Source organism: Symphalangus syndactylus, chromosome 5 (assembly GCF_028878055.3).
Source record: "Symphalangus syndactylus isolate Jambi chromosome 5, NHGRI_mSymSyn1-v2.1_pri, whole genome shotgun sequence".
Lineage (NCBI taxonomy): Eukaryota > Metazoa > Chordata > Mammalia > Primates > Hylobatidae > Symphalangus > Symphalangus syndactylus.
This window is the reverse complement of record NC_072427.2, coordinates 38,060,232-38,083,146: the sequence shown is the minus strand read 5'-3', so window position 1 is coordinate 38,083,146 and position 22,915 is coordinate 38,060,232. Positions and strand designations below refer to the sequence as shown.

At 41.0% G+C, this 22,915-nt stretch overlaps 1 protein-coding gene and 1 pseudogene across 1 annotated transcript in view; one reads left to right on the top strand and one right to left on the bottom strand.

The window, feature by feature from the left end:
• The first annotated feature begins 8,851 nt into the window (after positions 1-8,851).
• Positions 8,852-22,915, top strand: part of PIAS1 (protein inhibitor of activated STAT 1) — a 224,867-nt gene continuing 210,803 nt past the window's right edge. The window contains exon 1 of the mRNA XM_055277989.2: positions 8,852-8,933. Within this exon, the coding sequence (XP_055133964.1) occupies positions 8,865-8,933 (69 nt within the window). The 5' untranslated portion in view covers positions 8,852-8,864. The remainder of the gene's footprint in view (positions 8,934-22,915) is intronic.
• LOC129482346 (small ribosomal subunit protein uS8-like) lies at positions 14,093-14,968 on the bottom strand (annotated as a pseudogene).

The window sequence follows — 22,915 nt, the reverse complement described above, 5'->3', positions numbered from 1 at the left end:
TAATACTTTCCAGCACCAAACATTATTATGCTGTTTTGATAGATAAGGAACCCAAGGTGCTGGCCTGAGTCCAGCTCACTGAGGACATTCATTGCCAGCTGTCATGGGGGATTGGATGGAGATTGTAGCAGTGGGCTCAAGAAAGTCAGAAAACAAAGGCTTTCTAAACAAGCGGAGGAGAAATCTAGAAGTCATAAAGGAAAAATGAACACATCTGACTACATAAAATATCTTAAAGCTATAAGTGGGAAAAGATACCATAAACAAAGTCAGAAGGCAAATGACAGAGTGGACAAAAATATTTGCAACACATGTAACCGATAAAAGGTAAATGTCTATCCTATACAAAGAGTGCTCTACAGTTTAAAAAGGAAATATGAAAGGTCCAATAGAAAAATGGTTTGAGGTTTGAATAGACAATTCACAGAGAAGAAAATGCATACCTCCAGAAGACATAAAATGATGCTTAGCATTACTTTAGTCAAAGACATATGACATAAAACAATCAGGTTTTTATCTGTCAGATTGGATAAAACTAAAATGACAGATAAGAGTAAGGAAATGGCTGCATCGATACAGTTAGTGGAGGGTACATCACACAACCTTTTGGAATAGAGTTTGGCCATGTCGATTAACATTACCATGTGCCATACTCAGTGATCCAGCAGATCTACTTCTAGAAATCTAGCATACAGAAAAATTCATGCACATGCATAAAGATATATGGATGAGATTTTCATTGTAGCTCTGGGATATAATAGCAAAAATGAAAAATGAAATGTTAATAAGGAAATGTTTAAGTAAACCATGCATGGTGCATGGTTAACCTAGGCAGTAGATAAAAAGAATGAGGTGGCTCTATAGATACTAACCTACAAAGATGTTCATCGTATATTAAGTGTAAAAAGCCCATTGAAAAATTGGATAAACGCATGATTCAATTTCTACACTTTTTTTAAAGCATGAAGAAATAGTGATTTATGGGTAGGGACGTAGGGATAAATACAGAGCAAATTGTTAACAGCAGTTTAATCTGAGAAGTGGAAAGTGGGGTCTTGTGAGACTTTGTATAGTTCTTTCTTTCTAAGCACAGTTGAGTTATGGGAGGTTTTGCTTAATATGTTTTTCACTTTCTAAAATATGATCTCAATGATAAAATATGATACAATTGTAAGGATATTTGTGATAAATGATCGATCTGTTATATTCCTATTTTGCTTTAGGCCCAGTACTGGAGTGATTCCACAAGCTAATTTTATCTTCATCACTCCCCATGCAATACATATTATTATTAGAACCATTTTGCAGGTGAAGAATATGAAACTTAAAGAGCCGAAGCTACTTGTGCACAGACTCTGGCTGTGGTCGTGGCTTATAGGCAATTTGAAGCAAAGATGTTGGCAATAATGTAACACCCAGGGTGCTATAAGGACTAGATTGAGTCTCCCATCTGAGGAACTCTCTTTAAAGCACATGAATAGTCCTTGAAAACTGGGTCTCAATATATCCTTCCCCAGCTGTGGTCAAGTCCCCCTTCTTTTGGCTTTTGATGTCCTGGCTTTGTAGCCTTGCCATACTCTAGACAAGGAGTGCAAATGAGTGTTGAATGAGAGTAGGGGTTTGAAGTCCCAAGCACTAGAAGGCAAATTACTCCCACCCACTTAATCCTGGGTAAGCAAAACTGAATGGTAGCCCAGGTATATCAGCTGCCCTCATTCTTGGCAACACTTCCAACTCCTTTTCTGCCTCTTTCACAGGACAAATCTCCAGCTGTGAAGTCCCCAGAGACACCTTCCACAAAGCTGGCAGCCTTTGCCCAGGGCTGTGGCAATTACTCCAAATGTTGGGAGAGTCCAAACCTCCTCTTCTAACTTTGTGTATAGGGGATCTCTGTCTTCCATGCTGGGGGATGGGAGAAAGGGATTGAGTCTGCGTAGGGCTAAAGCTGCCAGCAAGAGCTGGGACCCAGGACAGCAGGTGAGAAGGGAGGGGTCAGGACAGCCAGAAAACTTGTGGTTCTGAAATGAATCTGCATGAGTCATTTGTTTAAAAAGGGCGGAGTTTCTGGAGCCCCCAAATAATCCTGGGGAATAGAGTAGACCAGAAAAGACAAAATACAATGAAAGGATCAAGGGACAGCTAAATGCCTGCGACAGGCCCTTGGCTTGTGCTTAAATGATCCGTGTAGGTTGTGTGTGTGTGTGTGTGTGTGTGTGTGTGTGTGTGTGTGTGTGTGTTTAGTGAAGTCTGCCAAGCTCTCATGACTTGATTCAAGTATCAGGTCACCTGTCCCACCAATCAAATATCCTTGTCTTTCGGTTGGAGAATCTTCCCTCCTCCCTGATTCCAGTCCCCAGTGCAGGCCACTGTCCCAGCTTTGTTAGGGGATAGGCAAATTGCTCAAGATCGGCCGGGCGCGGTGGCTCAAGCCTGTAATCCCAGCACTTTGGGAGGCCGAGGCGGGCAGATCACGAGGTCAGGAGATCGAGACCATCCTGGCTAACACAGTGAAACCCCATCTCTACTAAAAATACAAAAAATTAGCCGGACGTGTTGGCGGGCGCCTGTAGTCCCAGCTACTCGGGAGGCTGAGGCAGGAGAATGGCATGAACCCGGGAGGCGGAGCTTGCAGTGAGCCGAGATCGCACCATTGCACTCCCGCCTGGGAGACAGAGCAAGACTCCGTCTCAAAAAAAAAAAAAAAAAAATTGCTCAAGATCACTCAGTCCCGCCTACCAAGTCAGGACTGCTTTCCTAGAGCAGTCAGCCCGCCTCAGCTCAGCTCAGGTGGCCTTTGGAAAATCCCTGGCTGTTACCAGTTCATGGCCTTCAATTTTTTTTTTTTTTTAACTGCAACCCTTAGTAAGAAATACATGTTATATCATAACCCAGTTCATAGGTGTGCATGCCCACACATACACACAAACTGACACAGAAGTTTCCACAAAAGTACTTACTTAATACTTAGCCCAATTATCTGATTATTTTCCATTCTATTCTTTAATCTTTCATTTAAAAAAAATGTCTGTAGGCCAGGCGAGGTGGCTCATGCCTGCAATCCCAGCACTCTGGGAGGCCAAGGTAGGTGGATCTCTTGAGCCCGGGAGTTTGAGATCAGCCTGGGCAACATGGTGAAACCCTGTCTCTAAAAAAAAAAAATACAAGAATTAGCCAGGTGTGGTGGTGCGTGCCTGTAGTCCCAGCTCCCAGCTACTCAAGAAGCTGAGGTGGAAGGATTGCTTGAGCCAGGAGGTCAAGGTTTTAGTGAGCCCTGATCACATCAGTGCACTCCAGCCTGGGCAACAGAGTGAGACTTTGTCTCAAACAAACGAACAAAACGAACTAAACAAAAGTAACGACTTGCAATTCATTCAGTTAATTTCAATACCTATGGGTTAAGACAAGCAGATTGAAATACACATTCAAGTCTAATCTCTGAATTATGCAGAGATTTTGAGAATATTCCTTCATTAGCCACAGCCATGTGTACCACACAGGAGAAACCAGGTTGACGGGCAAGTCGTGGTCGAAGGTCATTCATGGACCCTCATTGGTGAGAGATACTCCGTCACCAGAGAGTTGAGTGTATTGAGTCATATGATGAATAGGGCCACTGTAGTTTTAGAATAAAAATATGATTTTCTTTCTGTCTTTCTTTCTGTCTTTCTTTCTTTCTTTCTTCCTTTCTTTCCCTCTCTCTCTCTCTTTTTATTTTTTTTGAGACAAAGTCTGGTTCTGTCACCCAGGCTGGAGTACAGTGGCACAATCACAGCTTCACTGCAGCCTCAACCTCTGGACTGAAGCGATCCCCCCATTTCAGCTTCCCGAATAGGTAGGACTGCAGGCATGCACCAATACACCTGAATAATTTTTGTAATTTTTGTAGAGACGGGGGTCTCATCATTTGCCCAGGCTGGTCTGGAACTCCCAGGCTCAAGCAATCCACCCACCTCAGCCTCCCAAATTTCTGGGATTACAGGCTTGAGCCACCCTGCCCAGCCAAGATTAGCTATTGAGAGCTTTCTATGTGACAAGCATTGTTCTAAGCACTTTACACCAATTAACATATTTAATCCTCACAATACCACCATGCCATATGTAGTACTATTAATCCCTGATGTACGGACAGTTCGAGCATTTAACATCCAGAAAATAGTTACTAAGTATGGATCCAGGTATCAAAGCCAGGCAGACTGGCTCCAGAGCCCCCACCTCTTCCGCATCACATGTACCTCCTCCCTATAGCAGACCTTCTCGGACCTTCCACGACTGGCTCACTTTGCCATCTTTTCCAAGGATAACATCCAGTGCCGAGCTCAGCAAGCTGTGGCCAGAATTCCACAGAGGACTTGGACTAGAGCTGGAGCTCCAGTGTGGTCACCAAACCAGGTGATCATTTCATTAGATCAGTCCAGCAGAGCATTTGTTCAACACCCACTTACTAAGCCCTCAAACCCAGAAGGTCAGGGCTGGAAGACACTCCAGAAACTTCCAGCTACTTAGGGACTTTCATACAGGGTGAAAGGGACACAGGGATCTCTCTGCTCCAAGACTTCCACTTTTATCTGTTTCAGAGATTGAGTTTCCGCATAAGCTTATACTTGAACAAAATAGTCTTGCTGTTAAAACAAGTTTATTTACTTTGGGGGAGGTGAGAGAAAATTTTAAGGAATTAGTCTTTTGGGAAATAATTGATTAAATGTTTTTTAGAGTGGTAAGATACATATAATGTAAAATTTACCATGAATGACATTGAATGCATTCACAGTATTATACAATATTCACCACTAACTAGTTCCGGCACATTTTCATCTCTTCTACAGGAAATCCCATACCCGCTAGGCAGTGATTCCCCATTACCTTTTCTCCTCAGTTCTGGAAACCACTAATTTACTTTCTGTGTCTGTAAAATTGCCTCTTCTGGACATTTCACATAAACAGAATCATACGAAGTGTGGCCTTTTATGACTTGTTCTTTCACTTAGTATAATGTTTTCTTTTTCTTCTTTTTTCTTTCTTTTTTTTTTTTTAGACAGAGTCCCACTCTGTTACCCAGGAGGCTGGAGTACAGTGGCATGATCTTGGCTCATCACAACCACTACCTCCCCAGTTCAAGCAATGCTCATGCCTCAGCTTCCCTAGTAGCTGGGATTACAGGTGCACACCACCACACCCAGCCTCACTTAGAATAATGTTTTCAATGTTGTAGCATGTATCTGTACTTCATTCTTTGTTATGGCTGAATAATATTCCATTGTTTGAGTACCCATTTGTTTATCTGTTTATCAGTTGAGGGACAATTGAATTGTTTCCACCTTTTGGCTGTTGTGAATAATGCTGCTTGCTAAGAGCATTTGTGGATGCATTTTTGCTTGAGCACCTGTTTCAATTCTTTCAGTTATATTATTTCTATTTATTTATTTTTTATTGAGACAGGGTCTCAATCCATCACCCAGGCTGGAGTGCAATGGCACAATCTTGGCTCACTGCAACCTCAGCCTCCTGGGCTCAAGTAATCCTCCTGCCTCAGCCTCCCGAGTAGGTGGGACTATAGGCATAAACCACTATGCCTGGCTTATTTTTGTATTTTTTTGCAGAAAGGGGTTTCACCATGTTGCCCATGCTGGTCTTGTACTCCTGGGTTCAGGCGATCTGCCCTCCTCAGCTTCCCAAAGTGCTGGGATTATAGGCATGAGCCACCAGGTGTGGCTAATTCTTTCCGTTATATACCCAGGAGAGGAATGGCTGGATCACAGGGCAATTCTTGCTTAAGTTATTGAAGAAGTGCCAAATTGCTTTCTACAGTGGATGCACCATTTTACATTTCCACCAGCAACATATGAGGGTTCTAACTGCTCCACATCCTCAACAACACTTGTTATTTTCCTTTATAAAAAAATTATAACCATTCTAGTGGGTGCGAAAATAGTGTCTTATTGTGTTTTTTACTTGAATTTCCCTAATGACAATGATACTAAGCATCTTTTATGTGCTTCTTGGCTATTGTATAACTTCTTTAGAGAAACGTCTATTCAAGTCCATTGCCCATTTAAAAATTGGTTGTCTTTTTGTTGTTGAGTTGTAGGAGCTTTTCATATATTCTGGATACAAGTCCTTATCTGATATATGATTTGCAAATATTATCTTCCATTCTGTGCATTGTCATTTCACTCTCTTAAAAGCATCTTTTGATGTTTTTGATTTTGATGAAATCCAATTTATCTAATTTTTTCCTTTTTTCCTTTTCTTTTTTCTTTTTTTTTTTCTTTTTTTTTTTTGAGACAGAGTCTTGCTCTGTTGCCCAGGCTGAAGTGCAATGGCACAACTCTGGCTCACTGCAACCTCTGCATTCTGGGTTCACGTGATTTTCCCACCTCAGTCTCCTGAGTAGCTGGGTCTACAGGCATGTGCCACCACCCCAGCTAATTTTTGTATTGTTAGTAGAGACAAGGTTTCGCCATGTTGGCCAGGCTGGTCTTGAACTGCTGATCTCAAGTGATCCACCTCAGCTTCCCAAAGTGCTGGGATTACAGATGTGAGCCATCATGCCCAGCCTCTAATTTTTTTGTTGTTGTTGCTTGTGTTTTTTCTGTCATTTCTTAAACCAATGCCAAATCTGAGGTCATGGACGTTTACCTTTATGTGTTCATGTAAGAGTTTTATGGTTTTAGCTCTTATATTTAGGTCTTTTATCCATTTTGCATTAGTTTTTGTATATGGTGCAAAGTAGGGTTCCAACTTCATTCTTTTGCCTGTAGATACCCAGTTTTCCCATCATAATTTGTTGAAGAGGCTCTTCTTTCCCATTGAATGGTCATAGTAGCCTTTGAAAATCAGTTGACCATGGATGTATGAATTTATTTCTAGACTCTTAATTCTATCTCATTTATCTGTATGTCTATCCTTATGCCAGTACATGTACATGATGATTACTGTAGCTTTGTACAAAGTTTTGAAATCAGGAAGGCTAAGTCCTCCAATTTAGTTCTTTTTCATGATTGTTTTGGCTATTCATTGTCCCTTACAATTCCGTATGAATTTTAGGATCATCTTGTCTATTTCTGCAAAAAGGCCTTTGGGATTTTGATAGAGATTGCATTGAATCTGTAGATTGCATTGAATCTGTAGTATTGCCATTTTCATATTAAGTCTTCAAATCCACAAACTCAGGATGTTTTTCCATTTATTTAGATCTCCTTTATTTTAACAATGTTTTCATTGTATTAGTCTCACATCTTCTTGGTTAAATATATTGTTAAGTATTCTATTTTTTAAAATTGTTTAAAGTTTTTTTTTGAGACAGGGTCTCATTCTGTCACCCAGGCTAGAGTGCAATGGCACCTTCTGGGATCACTGCAACCTCCACCTCCCAGGTTCAGGTGACCCTCCCACCTCAGCCTCCCGAGTAGCTGGGAGCACTGGCATGCCCCAGCACGCCTGGCTAATTTTTATATTTTTTTGTAGAGACAGAGTTTCACCATGTTGGCCAGGCTGGTCTCAAATTCCTGGGTTCAAGCCATCCACCTGCCTCGGCCTCCCAAAGTGCTGGGATTACAAGCATGTGCCAAGGTGCCTGGCATATTCTATTTTCCACCCCCCCCCCCCCCACAAAGTAACAGACCTTATTTTGGGAGGGCAGTTTTAGGTTTACAGAAAAATTAAGCAGAAAGTTCCAGTATACATCTTTAAAAAAAATTTTTTTTTGGTAATATTATACACGAAATTGTTTTCTTAATTTTCCTTTTTGGATTGTCCATTGCCTTACATGTACAGAAATACAGCTGATTTTTGCGTGTTGATCTTGCACTCTGCAACTTTGCTGAATCCTTCTATTAGTTCTAATTGCTGTTAATATTTGATGCTTGCCCTAGTCCATATACCGTCTCCCTGCCATTTAATTGTTGAAGAAACTACGTGGCTAGGACTTGCCCAGGGTCCTGCTGCCTTTTATGGCTGAGCTTGGGACAGGCTTAGCACTTTTTCCCTTCAGAGCTCCAACTCACTCCTTAAATTGAACCCCAATTTTTCAGTGTAATTTGCAGGTACAAATTTCAGCCAGTTGCCTCTACAAAGCCCCTGTCTATCCCTTCCAACTCCCTGATCTCTTCCTGTTCATTTGCCCCCATATGCCCATTATCATGAGCCCAGCGTGGACTCCCACGCAGACCCTGGCCCCCAGCCCTGGCCACAGGGTCACAGAGATAACGCCCTTTGATCCTGACTCCCCACGTGGAGCAGAGAACCACTCAGATGCGTGCTTCCAGCCCCCACCTCGGACGACCCGCTGTCCCCCTCTCACGGCTGTTTGCCCGGGCATTCTAGGATGCTCTGGTATTAGAGCACCCTGCCTGTTCCTGGCCCCCTGAGCACCAGCAAGCCGGTCTCAGGCCTCCAAAGCTCTGCATACGTTGCCCTGGCAAGGTCAGACCCTTTGGCTGCAACACGTCCGCCAAGAAGCCAGGCAAATCTAGCATGCAAACCAGGATCATTTTCGGGCGTTGGAGCCCCCCGACCCCCCGCCCCCCCCCGCTTGAAATCTGGTTTCCATGTTCACAAAACGCAGCCCTACTGGTGGAACTCGCGACTCCAGACGCAGAGAAGCTGTGGGCAGAGGCGGAGGCAGAGGGTGGGAATGCAGCCTGGAGTTGGAGTGGGGAGAAAGGGAAGGGAGGAACCGCGCGTCCAGGCCCCACCCGGTTGCCTAGGTGACGGGGAGCGGGAGGGAGAAGTGGGGGCTGAGCTGGTCCCAGCATTTCAGATTTTAATACCGAACAGCTCAGCCCCCAAGAGGGAGTAGGACGGAAGCCCCAAGCCAAGGGAGTTATCTTCATTATTTTACCCTGGTACCTAGTGTTCTGCTGCTCATGGAGAAACAGAATGTCAGTCCTGGAAAAGAGCTTGTGAAGTCTCCTTGCCCAGTGGTTTTCAAGCAGGTTTGTAGCTAAAGATTCTCGTTTCAAAGTAAACCTTACCAAGAACCTCAGTTTGCAAAACAGACCTATAGGGAGTTAAGTCACCCCACTTCACCTTCCTAGATTGTGGAAAAACTCTGGTCTGGGCCCAAACCCTCCTTGTAGAGATGGGAAAACTGAGGTCTCCAGACAGGCACTGCATTGCCCAGGGACACCCAGACATAAATTCGCTGCAGAACCAGGGTTGGAAACGGTCTCCCAGTGATCACCATAGAGCAAGCATGAAGAAGCGGATCCCTTGAAGTAGCTGGGAAGTGAACAGGCAGGCACACAGGATGTTTCAGGAACCTGGAATTTCCAGACCTGCCGAGACAACACAGTCCCTTTATTTTACAGACGAGGAAACTGAGGCCCAGAAAGGAGGCAGTGGCAAGTTAGTAGAGTGATCCTAAGTGGAGTAATATTCTCTTAGAAAGAAGATGAATTTGAGCATTTGGCTTTTTGGCTAGCTCAAGCAATAAATCTTTGCTGAAATTCTGAGGTGCCAGATGGCGCAGGGGAGGAGCCCTGGCCTGAGAGTTTCATCCCCCTCTGTTACTGACGAACCCCGTGACCTTGGGAGATTTATTTTAAAGAGTCAAAGGGATCATCCCCCGGTTTGTAAGAGGTCCAGAAGAGTAATAGGATTAAATGGTGCTTCAGAGTGTTTTATATTGTTTCTAAATGTCAGGGCCTCTTTGGGGGAAGGGAAGTAAGCACACTGCTGTTTAAAGGCTGAATTTGACAGTGGGTTTTTTAAACGCGCTTTATTTTTCTTTTTCATTTTTCATGGCTAATTATAAAGTAACACATGGCCATTTCAGAAAATGTGTAAAGTACAGAAAATGAAAGGAAAAAAAAGCAGAAAGGAAAATCACCCATAAACACATCACCCAGAGGCAACCATTGTTATATATTGTTGTACATTTCCTTTCAGTCTTTTTTCTATAATTTTTTTCTTGTACAGCGTAAATTGTATTTTTAATTATGTTGTAATTTTTAATAATTTCATTTGATTATTTAATAATTAATATTTAACTTAGAATATTAAAACTAAAGATCTGTCCGATCACCACCCACAGCCCTGGATTCTTTGATGTATAATTTTCCAGACCATTTTTTTCCCCACTTATTTACACTCACTTTTCATTTATACCCATTTCATTTACGTAGACCCACAGGAAATGTACAGTGTAATAATAAATATATATATATATAATATTGTATATGTGTTTTACACAATGGTATAGTGTTTTCTCTGCAATTTGCTTTTTTCTTTTTTGCTCATTTGACACCTATATGATTCGATCTTATGTATAAGCCACTTTATATCTGCCCATTTTGTTCTTGATGAGCATATACATTGGTTCCAATTTTTTGCTACTGTGATAAATTCTACAATGAATAACCTTTGCATGTTACTCTGCACAGGGGCTAATGTTTCTCTGGTGGTAGATGCACAGAAGTAGAATTGCTGAATATGCATTTGTTTACTTTTAATCCACACTGCCAAACTGCCCTCTAAAGCTACTGTGTTAGCTTATGACACTGCTTTGCTTGATTATAAAACTTCACTTTTTAAAAAAAACTTACATTTTTTAGAATCTACTGAGTGAAAATAATTTATTTTTGTATGATTTTCCTGATTATTAGTATGATTAAGCATATTGTTTACTGGCTATTTAAAACATTAGTTTATAGAGTTGCTTTATACATTTAGGCCACTATCTTTTTTTCTATATCTATCACAAACATTTTCCTCAGTCTGCTGATTGTTTTTTAATCTTGTTTGCAATGTCTTTTGACATGCAGAATTTTAAATACTTAATATAGCAAAATTTATGTATTTTCCTTTATAGATTTTTGTTTTTTGTTCAAAAAGATTTGATCTACATTTTTCACTAATAATTTTAAGTATCTATTTACTTATCTTTTTTTTAAACATTAAAACATTGACTCTATCTGGATTTATTTTGGTGTATGTATGTGATAGGAATCTAATTTTGTTGCTTTGCATATGGGTCATTAATTGCTTTAATGCCAATTATTGAATAGTCTTTTTTCCACTGATTTCGAATACCAACTCTATTGTATACCAAATCCCCATATAAACACAGATCTATTTCCTGACCCTTTACTCTTTTCCATTTATCCATTTATCTTCTTTTCTATTTTTACGGAAATACTACACTGTTTTGACTATTGATTTATAATGTATCTTAACAGCTGATGGGCAAGTTACCCACTCTTTCTGTTCCATTGCCTTGGTTCTTGCTGTACATTTATTCTTCCATATGAATTCATTTACGAAGGTCTGTGAAAAGTCTTTTGAGTAATTTGATTGTTATTGCATCAAATTCATACCTAGATTTTTAGAAATGTATCTAGAATATAGCATCTTTCTATCCAAGAATTTGACATGTTGATTTATTGAGTCTTTTAAAATGTGTTTTAGTCAAGTTTAAAATCACCTTCATAAAGATCTTATCTTTTATTAAAATTTCTCCTAAAGACTTTATAGTCTTTGTTACTATTGTTTTTTTTCCAATTACATTTTCTTATAGCTTATACTTGTATGTAGAAAGGCAATTAATTTTGGTACATTGGTACTATTCTAACAGCTTGTTCATTTGTTCTTTTAGGTCTTCTAGATAAGGCAACCAAATCTCATCTGTATATAATTAATGCTTTGCTTTGTCTTCTTCCCTTCTAATATTTATATCTCTATTTTGGAGGTAATCTTATTACATGAAGTTGGGTATGATGAAGAAGGGGAATAGTGGGTATTCTAATCTTGCTCTTGACATTAGTGAGAATACATCTAATGATGCACCTTGTTAGTAGGCTCAGTGCTGTAACAGAAAACTCCAATACCTCAATGGCCAAACACAACATACTGGATTAAGGTGGGCCCTAAATCCAATATGACTGGTGTTCTTGTAAGAAAAGAGAAATTTGGACCCTGAGACAGACACACAGGGAGAATGCCATGTGATGACTGAAGCAGAGATTGGAGTGATGTGTCTATAAGCCAAGGATTGCTGGCAATCATCAAAAGACAGTAAGAGGTTAGGAAGCCGCCTCCTTCGTGAGAACATGGTGTCACCAGCACTTTGATTTCAGTTCTAGCCTCCAAAACTATTAGACAATACATGTCTATTGTGTTAAGTCACACAGTGTGTGGTAATTTGTTAGGCAGCCCTAGGGAACCAATGCAAAAGCTAAGTTAATTCATCATTAGTCTTTCTTGCTTTATAATAAGTGCAAGTAAGTTTATATATTTCCCTGAAGACTACTTTAACGTCATCTGAAAGTAGTACTTCAGTTAATTCTAATTTTATTGTAGTTTTTTGTCAACCCATTAATTATTTAGACCTGTGTTTTAAAACTTCTCGGTGTATACAAGTTTCTAGCCATCTTCCTGTTGTTGTTGACATAAAATTTTATCATTAAATGTTTTATACTATTTCACTTTACTTACTTATTTTTTGAGATGGGGTCTTGCTATGTTGCTAAGGCTGGACTCAAACTCCTGGGCTCAAGCAATCATCCCACCTCCTCCTCCTAAGTAGCTGGGACTGTGCCCAGCTATATCACTTAAAAAATTTTTTCGGAACTTACTGTGCAGTTAAATACTTAGTCAATACTTAGTCAATTTTTATAAATGTTCCATTTGTATTTGTGAAGAATGTACATTTTCTATTCAAAGTTCTACTTATATCCATTACATTCACAGGTCGTCTGTTCATTGCTGTGTTAAAGACTAGCTAATTGATGAACAAACTTGTTCCCCTTCCTCCTGGGCACACAACTAGGCTACATTTCCTGGCCTTTTTGCAATTAGATGTGGTCTTGTACTGAGTTTTGGCCAATGGAGCATGAGCAGAAATTATGTGTGCCACTTCCAGGCCCAGCTCACGTGTGATTCTCCTTTCTGTCTGTCACTATGAATGCCAAGATCTCAACACACAGAGTGACCTTAGCAACTACATGTTGAAGGTGGCAGAGTTTCTATCAGCTTGAATTCCTGGCAGAGACCCTTCCTCTGTGCCCCACAACCAAACATTGAACTTTATGTGAAAAAGAAATTAACCTCGGTTGTCTAAGTGTTCAGCTACTCTTAGTTAAGGTTTATTTGCTACAGTTGCTAGTGTGACTTAAACTAATACTGTTTTGCTCTTCAGATACTCTATACTTTTATGCTTTTTTGTCTTCTTGATTTGTCAGTGTCTGATGAATGTGTGTGAGTCTCTCAATATAAATATAGGTCTAGCCTGGGCACAGTGGCTCATGCCTGTAATCTCAGCATTTTGGGAGGCAGAGATGAGAGGATCACTTGAACCCAGGAGTTTGAGACTAGACTGGGTAACAAAGTGAGACCCCATCTTTACAAAAACTAAAAAAATTAGGTACAGTAGTCTGTGCTTATAGTCCCATCTACTTGGGAGGCTAAGGCAGGAGGACCCCTTGAGCCCAGGAGTTCAAGGTTATAGTGAGCTATGATCATGCCGCTGTACTCCAGCCTGGGTGACAGAGCAAGAGCCTGTCTAAAAAAAAAAAAGGCTGGGCACGGTGGCTCACACTTGTAATCCCAGCACTTTGGGAGGCCGAGGTGGGTGGATCACCTCAGGTCAGGAGTTCAAGACCAGCCTGGCCAACATGGTGAAACCCCATCTCTACTAAAAATATAAAAATTATTCGGGCATGGTGGTGCTTGCCTGTAATCCCAGCTACTCAGGAGGCTGAGGCAGGATAATCGCTTGAACCTGGGAGGCGGAGGTTGCAGTGAGCCAAGATTGCACTGCTTTACTCCAGCCTGGGTGACAGAGTGAGGCTCCATCTCAAAAAAAAATAATAAAATAAAATAAACACACAAACACACACACAGACACACACAGCTATGTGATTCCAGATGTATACAAATTATAAATTACTCTTAGTAATCTATAAACTCTTGTTGTATATTTCAGAGCTATGTTGTTAGATATGTAAATTCATGTTATAATTTTTTGGAAAAGTATTCCTTTTATCAGTATGAAAATTATTTTTGCTGATATTTGCCAGGTTTTAACCATTTTATTCATGTTTTGAAAGCACCAGGGTCCATTGAGACATTTTATTTGTAGGTATATATTACACCCCTAGAAAAAGAATCCCAGGATTTTCCCTCCTATGTGTTCTTGCCTTGCTTTTTTTTATGGTCCATGATGCCAGCTGAGGTTGTTAGTACAATGAATTGAAACTGGTGGGATGAAAGCAGGTTATTCTGCCATTTTTCTAGATCTTTGAGTTGGACATTGATATGGTTTGGATGTGTGTCCCCCTCCAAATCTCATGTTGAAATGTGATCGATCCTCAATGTTGAAGGTGGGGCCCAGTGGGAGGTGTTTGAGTCATGGGGGCAGATGACTTAAGATTGGCTTGGTGCCCTCCTTGCCATGATGAGTAAGTTCTGGCTCTGAGAGTTCATCGAGATCAGGTTGTTTAAAGGAGTGTGGCCCCCTCCCTCCATCCCTTGCTTCCATTCTTGCCACGTGATGTGCCTGCTCCCGCTTCACCTTGTGCCACGAGTGGAAGCTTCCCGAGGCCTTCACCAGAAGCAGATGCTGGTGCTATGTTTCTTGTACAGCTTGCAGAACTGTGAGCCAAAATAAATCTCTTTTTTTTATACATTACCCAGCCTCAAGTATTTCTTTATAGCAATGTGAAACTGACCAACACACATCAAATCTGGGGCTGATCACTCCACACTTGTTTAACCTGCCTGTGAGGTTCACCATTTTCTCAGCTCTGTGATCATCAATGGTTTCAAATCACTAATGTAGCCATGCTTCTTCATCACAGTTAGAAACTGGATGATGACTTTGGAGAATGGCCTAATAAGAACCTGGCATTTGCCCCTCTTCTCAGCATTGTTGATGCTCTTGAGAGCATCAGCCAGGACATTCATGTTCACCATTATGGCTGCTGGGTAGCCTCACCCTCCCAAGCTCCCAGTAAAGCCCCAGCAATGAGAAGCTGCACCGCCCACCTGGCCACAAATCCCCAATGCTGCCTGCCCCAGGCCAAGGCCAAGGTGCTGCCTGTCCCAGGCCAAGGCACTGCCTTAGTTGCTAAGAGGAGCCAGGCACTGCAATGTGAGCCTGGGCTACCACCTCTCTGGGCGGTTGAAAGTTCCGGCTCTCACCAGTGCTGCAGCCTGCACTTCATGGACCCGGGTCCCCAGAATGTGGACCATGGGGTGTCTGGACATGTCTCTCCTCTATGCCTGTCTAGGACCCTGCAAGGCCAGGATTCCTGCCCAGTGGGGCCCAGTGTCCTCGAAGAGCACTGAACCTGAGCCTTAGATTGCAGGATGGTGCCAATGACTGATGATCTTAACCATTTTGAAGTGTAAAGTTCAGTGGCATTAAATACATATGCATTGTTGCACAACCATTACTACCATCCATTTCCAGAACATTTTCATCTTCCCCAACTGAAACTCTGTACCCATTGAACGCTAATTCCCCATTCTCCCCCCACTGCCCTCCTAACTGCCGTTTTACTTTTTGTCTCTATGAATTTGACTACCACATATAGATGGAATCATACAATATTTAGCCTTTCGTGACTGGCTTATTTCACTTAGCATAATGTCTTCAAGGTTTCTTCATGTTGTAGCATGTGTCAGTTCTTCATTTTTTTTGCTGAATAATATTCTATTGTAACATTCTTTTTTTAAAAAAACAACAGGTTGGGCTGGGTGCGGTGGCTCACACCTGTAATCCCAGCACTTTGGGAGGCCGAGGCAGGCAGATCACAAGGTCAGGAGTTCGAGACCAGCCTGACCAACATGGTGAAACCCCGTCTCTACTAAAAATACAAAAATTAGCCAGGCGTGGTGGCGCGTGCCTGTAATCTCAGCTACTCAGGAGGCTGAGGCAGGAGAATCACTTGAACCTGGGAGGTGGAGGTTGCAGTGAGTTGAGATGGCGCCACTGTACTCCAGCCTGGGCAACCGAGTGAGACTCCATCTCAAAAAAAAAAAAAAAAAAGATTTATTAAGATACAATTTACATACCATAAAATTCACCCTTTTAAAGTATCTAATGATGGCCAGGCACAATGGCTTACGCCTGTAATCCCAGCACTTTAAGAGGCCGAGACGGGCAAATCACTTGAGCCCAGGAGTTTGAGACCCAGCAACATGGAGAAACCTCGTCTCTACCAAAAATACAAAAAAATTAGCTAGGTGTGGTGGTGTGCACCTGTAGTCCCAGCTACTTGGGAGGCTGAGGTGGGAGAATTGCTTGAGCCTGTAAGGCAGAGGTTGCAATGAGCCTCAATTGAGCCACTGCACTCCAACCTGGATAACAGAGTGAAATCCTGTCTCAAAAAAAAAATAACATTTAAAAATTAAGTACATATTGGGCATTTTTCATATATTTACAGAGTTGTCCAATCATTACCACTATCTAATTTCAGGACATTTTCATCACCCCTGCAGCCATTAGCAGTCAGTCCTCATTTTCCCTTCCCTCCAGGACCTAGCAGTCATTAACGTATTTTCTGTCTCTATGGATTTGGCCCTTCTGGACATTTCATATAAATAGAATCATACAGAGCTGGGCATGGTAGTGTGTACTGGTAGTCCCAGCTGAGGCAGGCAGATCCTTGGAGCCCCAGAATTTCCAGGCTGTAGAGTGTGATGATCATGCCTGTGAATAGCCACTGCACTCCAGCCTTGGCAACATAGTGAGACACTGTCTCTGAAATAAGTAAATAAATAGGGTCATACAATATATGGCCTGTTGTGTTTGACTTCTTTTGCTTATAATATTCCCAAGGTTTACTTGTTATAGCATGTATCAGTACCTCATTCCTTTTTATTGTTGAATAATATTCCATTGTATGAGTATACCACATTTTGTATATCCATCTATCAGTCGATGGACATTTTAGTTGTTTCCAATTTTTAGCTATTATGAATAGTGCTGCTATGAACATTTGTATACAGATTTTTGTGTGAACATATGTTTTCACTTTTCTTGGGTATGTACCAGGAGTAGAATTGCTGGATTATATAGTAACTCTATGTTTAACATTTTGAGGAACTGCCAAATAGTTTTCCAAAGTGGCTGTACTATTTTACAATTCCATCGGCAATGTATGAGGGTTCCAATTTTTTCCACATCCTTGCCAATACTTTTTATTGTCTATCTTTTTTATTATAGCAAGCCTGGTGGGTGTAGTGAGGTGCCTCATTGTGGTTTTTATTTGCATTCCCTAATGACTAATGTTGAATTCTTTTCATGTGCTTATTAACATTCATTTTTAATGCACATATGCAAGTATATTTTAAAGAACTAATTGGTATCTATGTCTTCACTGTCAAAAGACAAAATTACAACAAATTTAGTTTAAACATCTTAATTGGCTTTATTCACATTTCTAGAATCAGGCAACACTTTATTCCACAAAATAGAATAAGTATCCCGATGAGCTGAGCAGAAGAGGTTGGTTTTTATAGGCAGAGAAGATCTGAAGAAAGCAGAAACAAAGAATGAAAAGTGGACTGGTAATTTCAAAGTTACTTTTTTTGTAAGGCAGGGACAAAGAGAAAGAATAATGGAAAGATAACTGATTGGTTAACATCAGGTTACTTTTTTGGTAGGGATTAAAGCGGAGGGAACTTCATTATCATGCTGACTGTAACTGGCCTATTTGGGGAATTGTCTGTTATCTCTCTCCTCTTGTTACCAAAACACCAGGGGTTTGGTCTAGGTCCTGCTGCTCACAGCACAGAAAGCCAATCACTGAGGCAACAGTGTTGCCAAGAAAGAAGGATTTAATTGAGTGCTTCAGCTGAGGAGAAAGGAGATCAGTCTCCAATCCATCTCCCTGATTGACTAAAATTAGGGGTTTATATAACAGGGAAGAAATGTAACTACAAATGGGAAAACAGGAACTTGGGGTAAGGACACAATCATGATGAATGAGGGACCTATCATCTCATTGTCTGAATACTATGATCTCTTGAGTTTCATTTATTTGATACTTCTTGAGAAGCCAGGGGTTTCTTTCCTGAGGAAGGAACTCAGATAAAACAAATGTAAGTTTCGAGCTTTAATACCAGAAGTGTCCATTTCTATGTTTATCAAAAAAAATCTATGGGACTGTTGGGTTGGTTTCATCCTGATTTCTCAGAAGGTCAGATAACAACTTACTTTCTGTTTGGTGAGATGGAACTTTAGCATGGGTGACTCCATTTTGGTTTTTTTTAGCCTGGTCTGTTGAGGCCTAGGGCAGGAGCTTTGTTCAAAACAATGGCCTCCCATAATTATTTTTTACCATCACCCAAACAAGGCAAAAATATTAACAGGAAGCTTTATTTCATTACCTCCACTTTTTGTGGAATGTTCCTATGCACACTCAGTATGCTAACCTCAAATTTTAGTTCCAGGTTGTTATAACTTTTCAGGAAGTTATTTAGATAAAAATAAGATTTATTCAATCATTTTAAGAAATTCACATCTGGGTGTGGTGGCTCATGCCTATAATCCCAGCACTTTGGGAGGCTGAGTCCGGATGATTGCTTGAGTTAGGGAGTTCAAGACCAGCCTGGACAACATGGTGAGACCCTGTCTCAACAAAAAATAAAAAATAGCTGGGCATGGTGGTGCACACCTGTGGTCCCAATTACTTGAAAGGCTCCCAGCTACACCCAGGATTGCTTGAGCCCAGGAGTTCAAGGTTGCAGTGAGCCATGTTTGTGCCACTATACTCCAGTCTGGGCAACAGAGAGAGACCTTGCCTCAATAAAAGAAATTCACCTTTGGTTTTTGCATGCCACTGTTTCCTCTTGGGTTTTTTAACTAGAGTACAACATCTAATTGCTTTTCTTTTTTCCCAAAAAGGATCTGGAAGGGAAGGAGTGAGTAAATTTTCTGAGTATTTTTGTGTTTGAAAATACCTCTATTTCATCCTCACATTTAAATATAATTTTGCTATAAAATAATAAACTGAAATATCCCTTACTTTAGCATTTTGAAGGTATTGAATTTATGTTGCTAAAAACGTCTGATATCATTCTTTTCTAGTGGGTACATCTAATTTTTTTTTCTCTGAGCATTTAGAATTTTTTCTTTATCATTGATGTTGTACAGTTTCACTATGATGAGTCCAGATGTGGGTTAAAAAATTATTTTATTGGTACCTAGTGAAACCTTTCAATCTGAGAACCTACTTGTTAAAAAATACTGGAAAATCTCTAGTTATTATTTCTTTAAATGATACTTTCTCCCTGTTATCTCTGGCCTGTAATTCTAGAACTCTTATTAGATGAATATTGAATCTATTCCCTATATCTTTACCTTTTATTTCTTTTTAAAATCCATCTCTCTTACTTCATGTTGCATTCTGAGAGAATTTCCATACCTCATCTTCCAGTTCCCTGATTCACCCTTTAACTGTGTTCATTCTGCTACTAGCCCATGCATTTTTTATTTCAATAATTATATCTTTTATTACAAAATTTCTGTTTCTTGGCCAGGCGCGGTGGCTCACGCCTGTAATCCCAGCACTTTGGGAGGCTGAGGCGGGTGGATCACAAGTTCAGGAGATCAAGACCATCCTGGCTAACATGGTGAAACCCCATCTCTACTAAAAATGCAAAAAATTAGCCGGGCATGGTGGCGGGCGCCTGTAGTCCCAGCTACTCGAGAGGCTGAGGCAAGAGAATGGCGTGAACCTGGGAGGCGGAGCTTGCAATGAGCCGAGATCATGCCACTGCACTCCAGCCTGGGCGACAGAGCAAGACTCCGTCTCAAAAAAACAAAACAAACAAACAAAAAATTTCTGTTTCTTGTTTACAACCAGCTATTCCTGTATCATGAATAAAATACTTTCTTATCTCTCTGAGGATTTATAATCACATTTATTTTTAAGTCTAGTTCTGATTTTCCCTGTTAACTCTCTTTCTTCAGGTGTGCATTTGTCTGTTGGATCTGTGATCTCTTTTTTATAGTATTGCACTCCTCATGCATTTGGTAATCCTTGACTGTGTGCATTTTTGAAGTTGCAATGTCTTGTTAGGCTGACAGCTGCCTTTGGTTGAGCTGCCTGTGTATAGAGAAGAGCAAAACAGCTGCTGAGCTTGTGCTCCATACAATGTTGATAGGCAGGACCTGCTGCTAGGTGGGAAGCTCAGCAGCTGGTCTTTTAGGCTTGTATGTTTCTCATTCCTCCCAGATTTTGACAGCCACTCAATACATGACCCCTTCTCATTAATCCAAGTCCTTGTCCCCTAAACTCCTACATGCAGGGTAGGTGGAGAAATCCAAGGTTGATAGGCCTGGCTGCTCCTGCTACAGGTCCCCAATTAATTCCCTTGTCAATTTCCCTGGAGTATCTTTTGTTCCAACTTTCTTCCATCACCTCTGGACATGAGACATCTTAGTGTTGCTCCTCCTTTTGAGGTGGTTCACTACAGCTATTGTATCCTGGATTAGAAGAAATTTTTTTTCCTTTCACTATAAAGCATATTATTAGGACAATGATGAGTTTATGTCTACGGATTAAGTAATGGTGATATGGTGTCATATCATCATTAATTTCCTGATTTTGATTATGTTCAGGTTCAAAAAGTCTCTATTTTTAGAAAAAACATATTAAAATATTCAGGGATAAACAGAGCACGTACACACACGTACATATTTTTATGCCATTAAAAACTCTTCTATAAACATCCATTGTAAGGCCTGCCTAAGACTCCACTGGCTGGGTACATTATAAATTGCTTAATTATGACCTTCATTTTGCCATTTCTATTATTTCTTATTTGTCTCTATGACAAGTAATCCTGAAATGAACACTCATATTTAATACTTTGTCTACATTCATTCTATGAATAAATCCATAGAAATGTTAACTACTGTCTAGGGGTATGAACATTTTAAGATTCTTGGGCCAGGTGTGGTGGCTCACACCTGTAATCCTAACACATTGGGAGGCCAAGGAGGGAGGATTGCTTGAGCCCAGGAATTCGAGACAGGCCTGGCAACATGATGACACCTCATCTCCACAAAAAATACAAAAGCTAGCCAGGTTTGGTGGTGTATGCCTGTGGTCCCAGCTACTCAAGAGGCTGAGGTAGGAGGACTGGTTGAGACCAGGAGGTTGAGGCTGCAGTGAGTTGCCATCACACCACTGCATTCAAGCCTGGGTGACAGAGTGAGACTTTGTCTCAACAACAAAAAATCCTTAATACATACTTGATTAATGTGAATTGGAATAACTCAATCGTTCGGGCATATTCTCATTCATTTCATTTAAAAGTTTTGCTAATATTTCATGTTGTTTTAATTGGCATTTCCTTTATCCCTAGAGGGGGTGATTTTTTTTCTCTTAAAGTAGTGGATTTTGTAAGTGTCTGCTCCTTGTTCCTGAGGGGATTTGTGACAGTCACATATTCCTCTCAGGGGTGGGAACAGCAAAGCTGTTTGTAACTTCTAAGAAGTAATACATGGTGATTATCACACTAGAACATGCAGTCAAATCAGTTGTGACATATCCATATTACAGGACAAAATTGAATTGACAATTTATTTAGACTCCTAGAATGAGAAAACACAATATCCCCAGGGAAGGATAAAGAGTGGGTGACAGAAGGAGGTAATTTCTTTGCCTGCTTGTTTACCTACTCCCCTCTTTTCCTCCTCCCATCTCTCTCCCTTATATTCTATATGCATAGATAATATATTGTATATAGATATACATCTAATGTGTACATTCTCATATATATTATAATTTTCATGGAATTATAAATAATCCATGATAATATAATATATGCATGATGTTTCCAGGCGTCAAGAAGATTTACAGCTATAAAGCCAGCTGTCTTTCCTCTGGGGCATATAATCTAGTGAAGGCAAGAAGACACACGCCTCATGATTGCAATGCAAGGGGGCTAAGCCTGGCTCCAGCACCTTTACAAGCATTCTCACCTTACCTACCAACCTGAGCTCCACCTTTTCTCTGAAACCCTCCTTGCTTTTCTTGCTCAGCCCCTTGCTGTGCCTGGAATTCCCTTATCTTATTACCTCTCATCTAACCTAATCATCCTTCAAGGGCTGCTCAGATGCCACCTCCTCCAGGAAGCCTTCTCTGATCCCCTACTCTTAGATGCAATGCTGTCTCTTTCTGCACGCTCCACCTCTCCAATGGGACTTGGCACTTTAAACTTGGCATTGTGGCTGTTGCTGTACTTGACTTGTGTCCTCAATTAGTTGTAAACTCCTAGAGAGTAGGACCTGATCTGATGCAGCTCTGTATCCCCGTGTTACATACCTCAGCTCCTGGCATAGAAAAGGCAAACTGTAAACCTGATAAAGGAGAGAATGAACACGTCTATACAGTGTCCTTCAATTTCACAGTTTTCCCACATCATCTGCAATGTGTGCCTTGTGTGTACCAAATGGGACTAAATGTTAAATGAACACCCCTCGATGACTGCACAGAGGTTGGTCCGTGGACAAGCTCCCAAAATGAAAGCAGGAACTGGGCATGTGAGTGTAGAATGGGCACAGGGCTGGGAATCAGGAAGGTGCCAGGTTTCTACCCCAGCTCGGCCTCTACTCAGCTGTGTGACCTTGAAAGTTCATTGCCTCCCCTCTAGGCTTTGGTCTACCCATCTGTAGAATGGGACTTGGGGGTGACCTCAAATGCAACAGGCTTTCTTTCTTACACATTCACCCTTCTAGCACAGAGTGTGTGTCAACTGCCCTGGCAGCCCCTGAAGGCTCAGTATTCAGAAAAGAGAAAGTAGCTGGGAGATACCAGGGCTGACATGTGCTCTCTGTTTTCTAGAAGGCTATGGAGCTTCCATAAAGATATATTTCATGTGAAACCTTTCTCCTTTTAGATTTCATAAGTTATTTTATTTACATACACTTACATGCATGTGGCCTGTCTTAAAAAGTAAT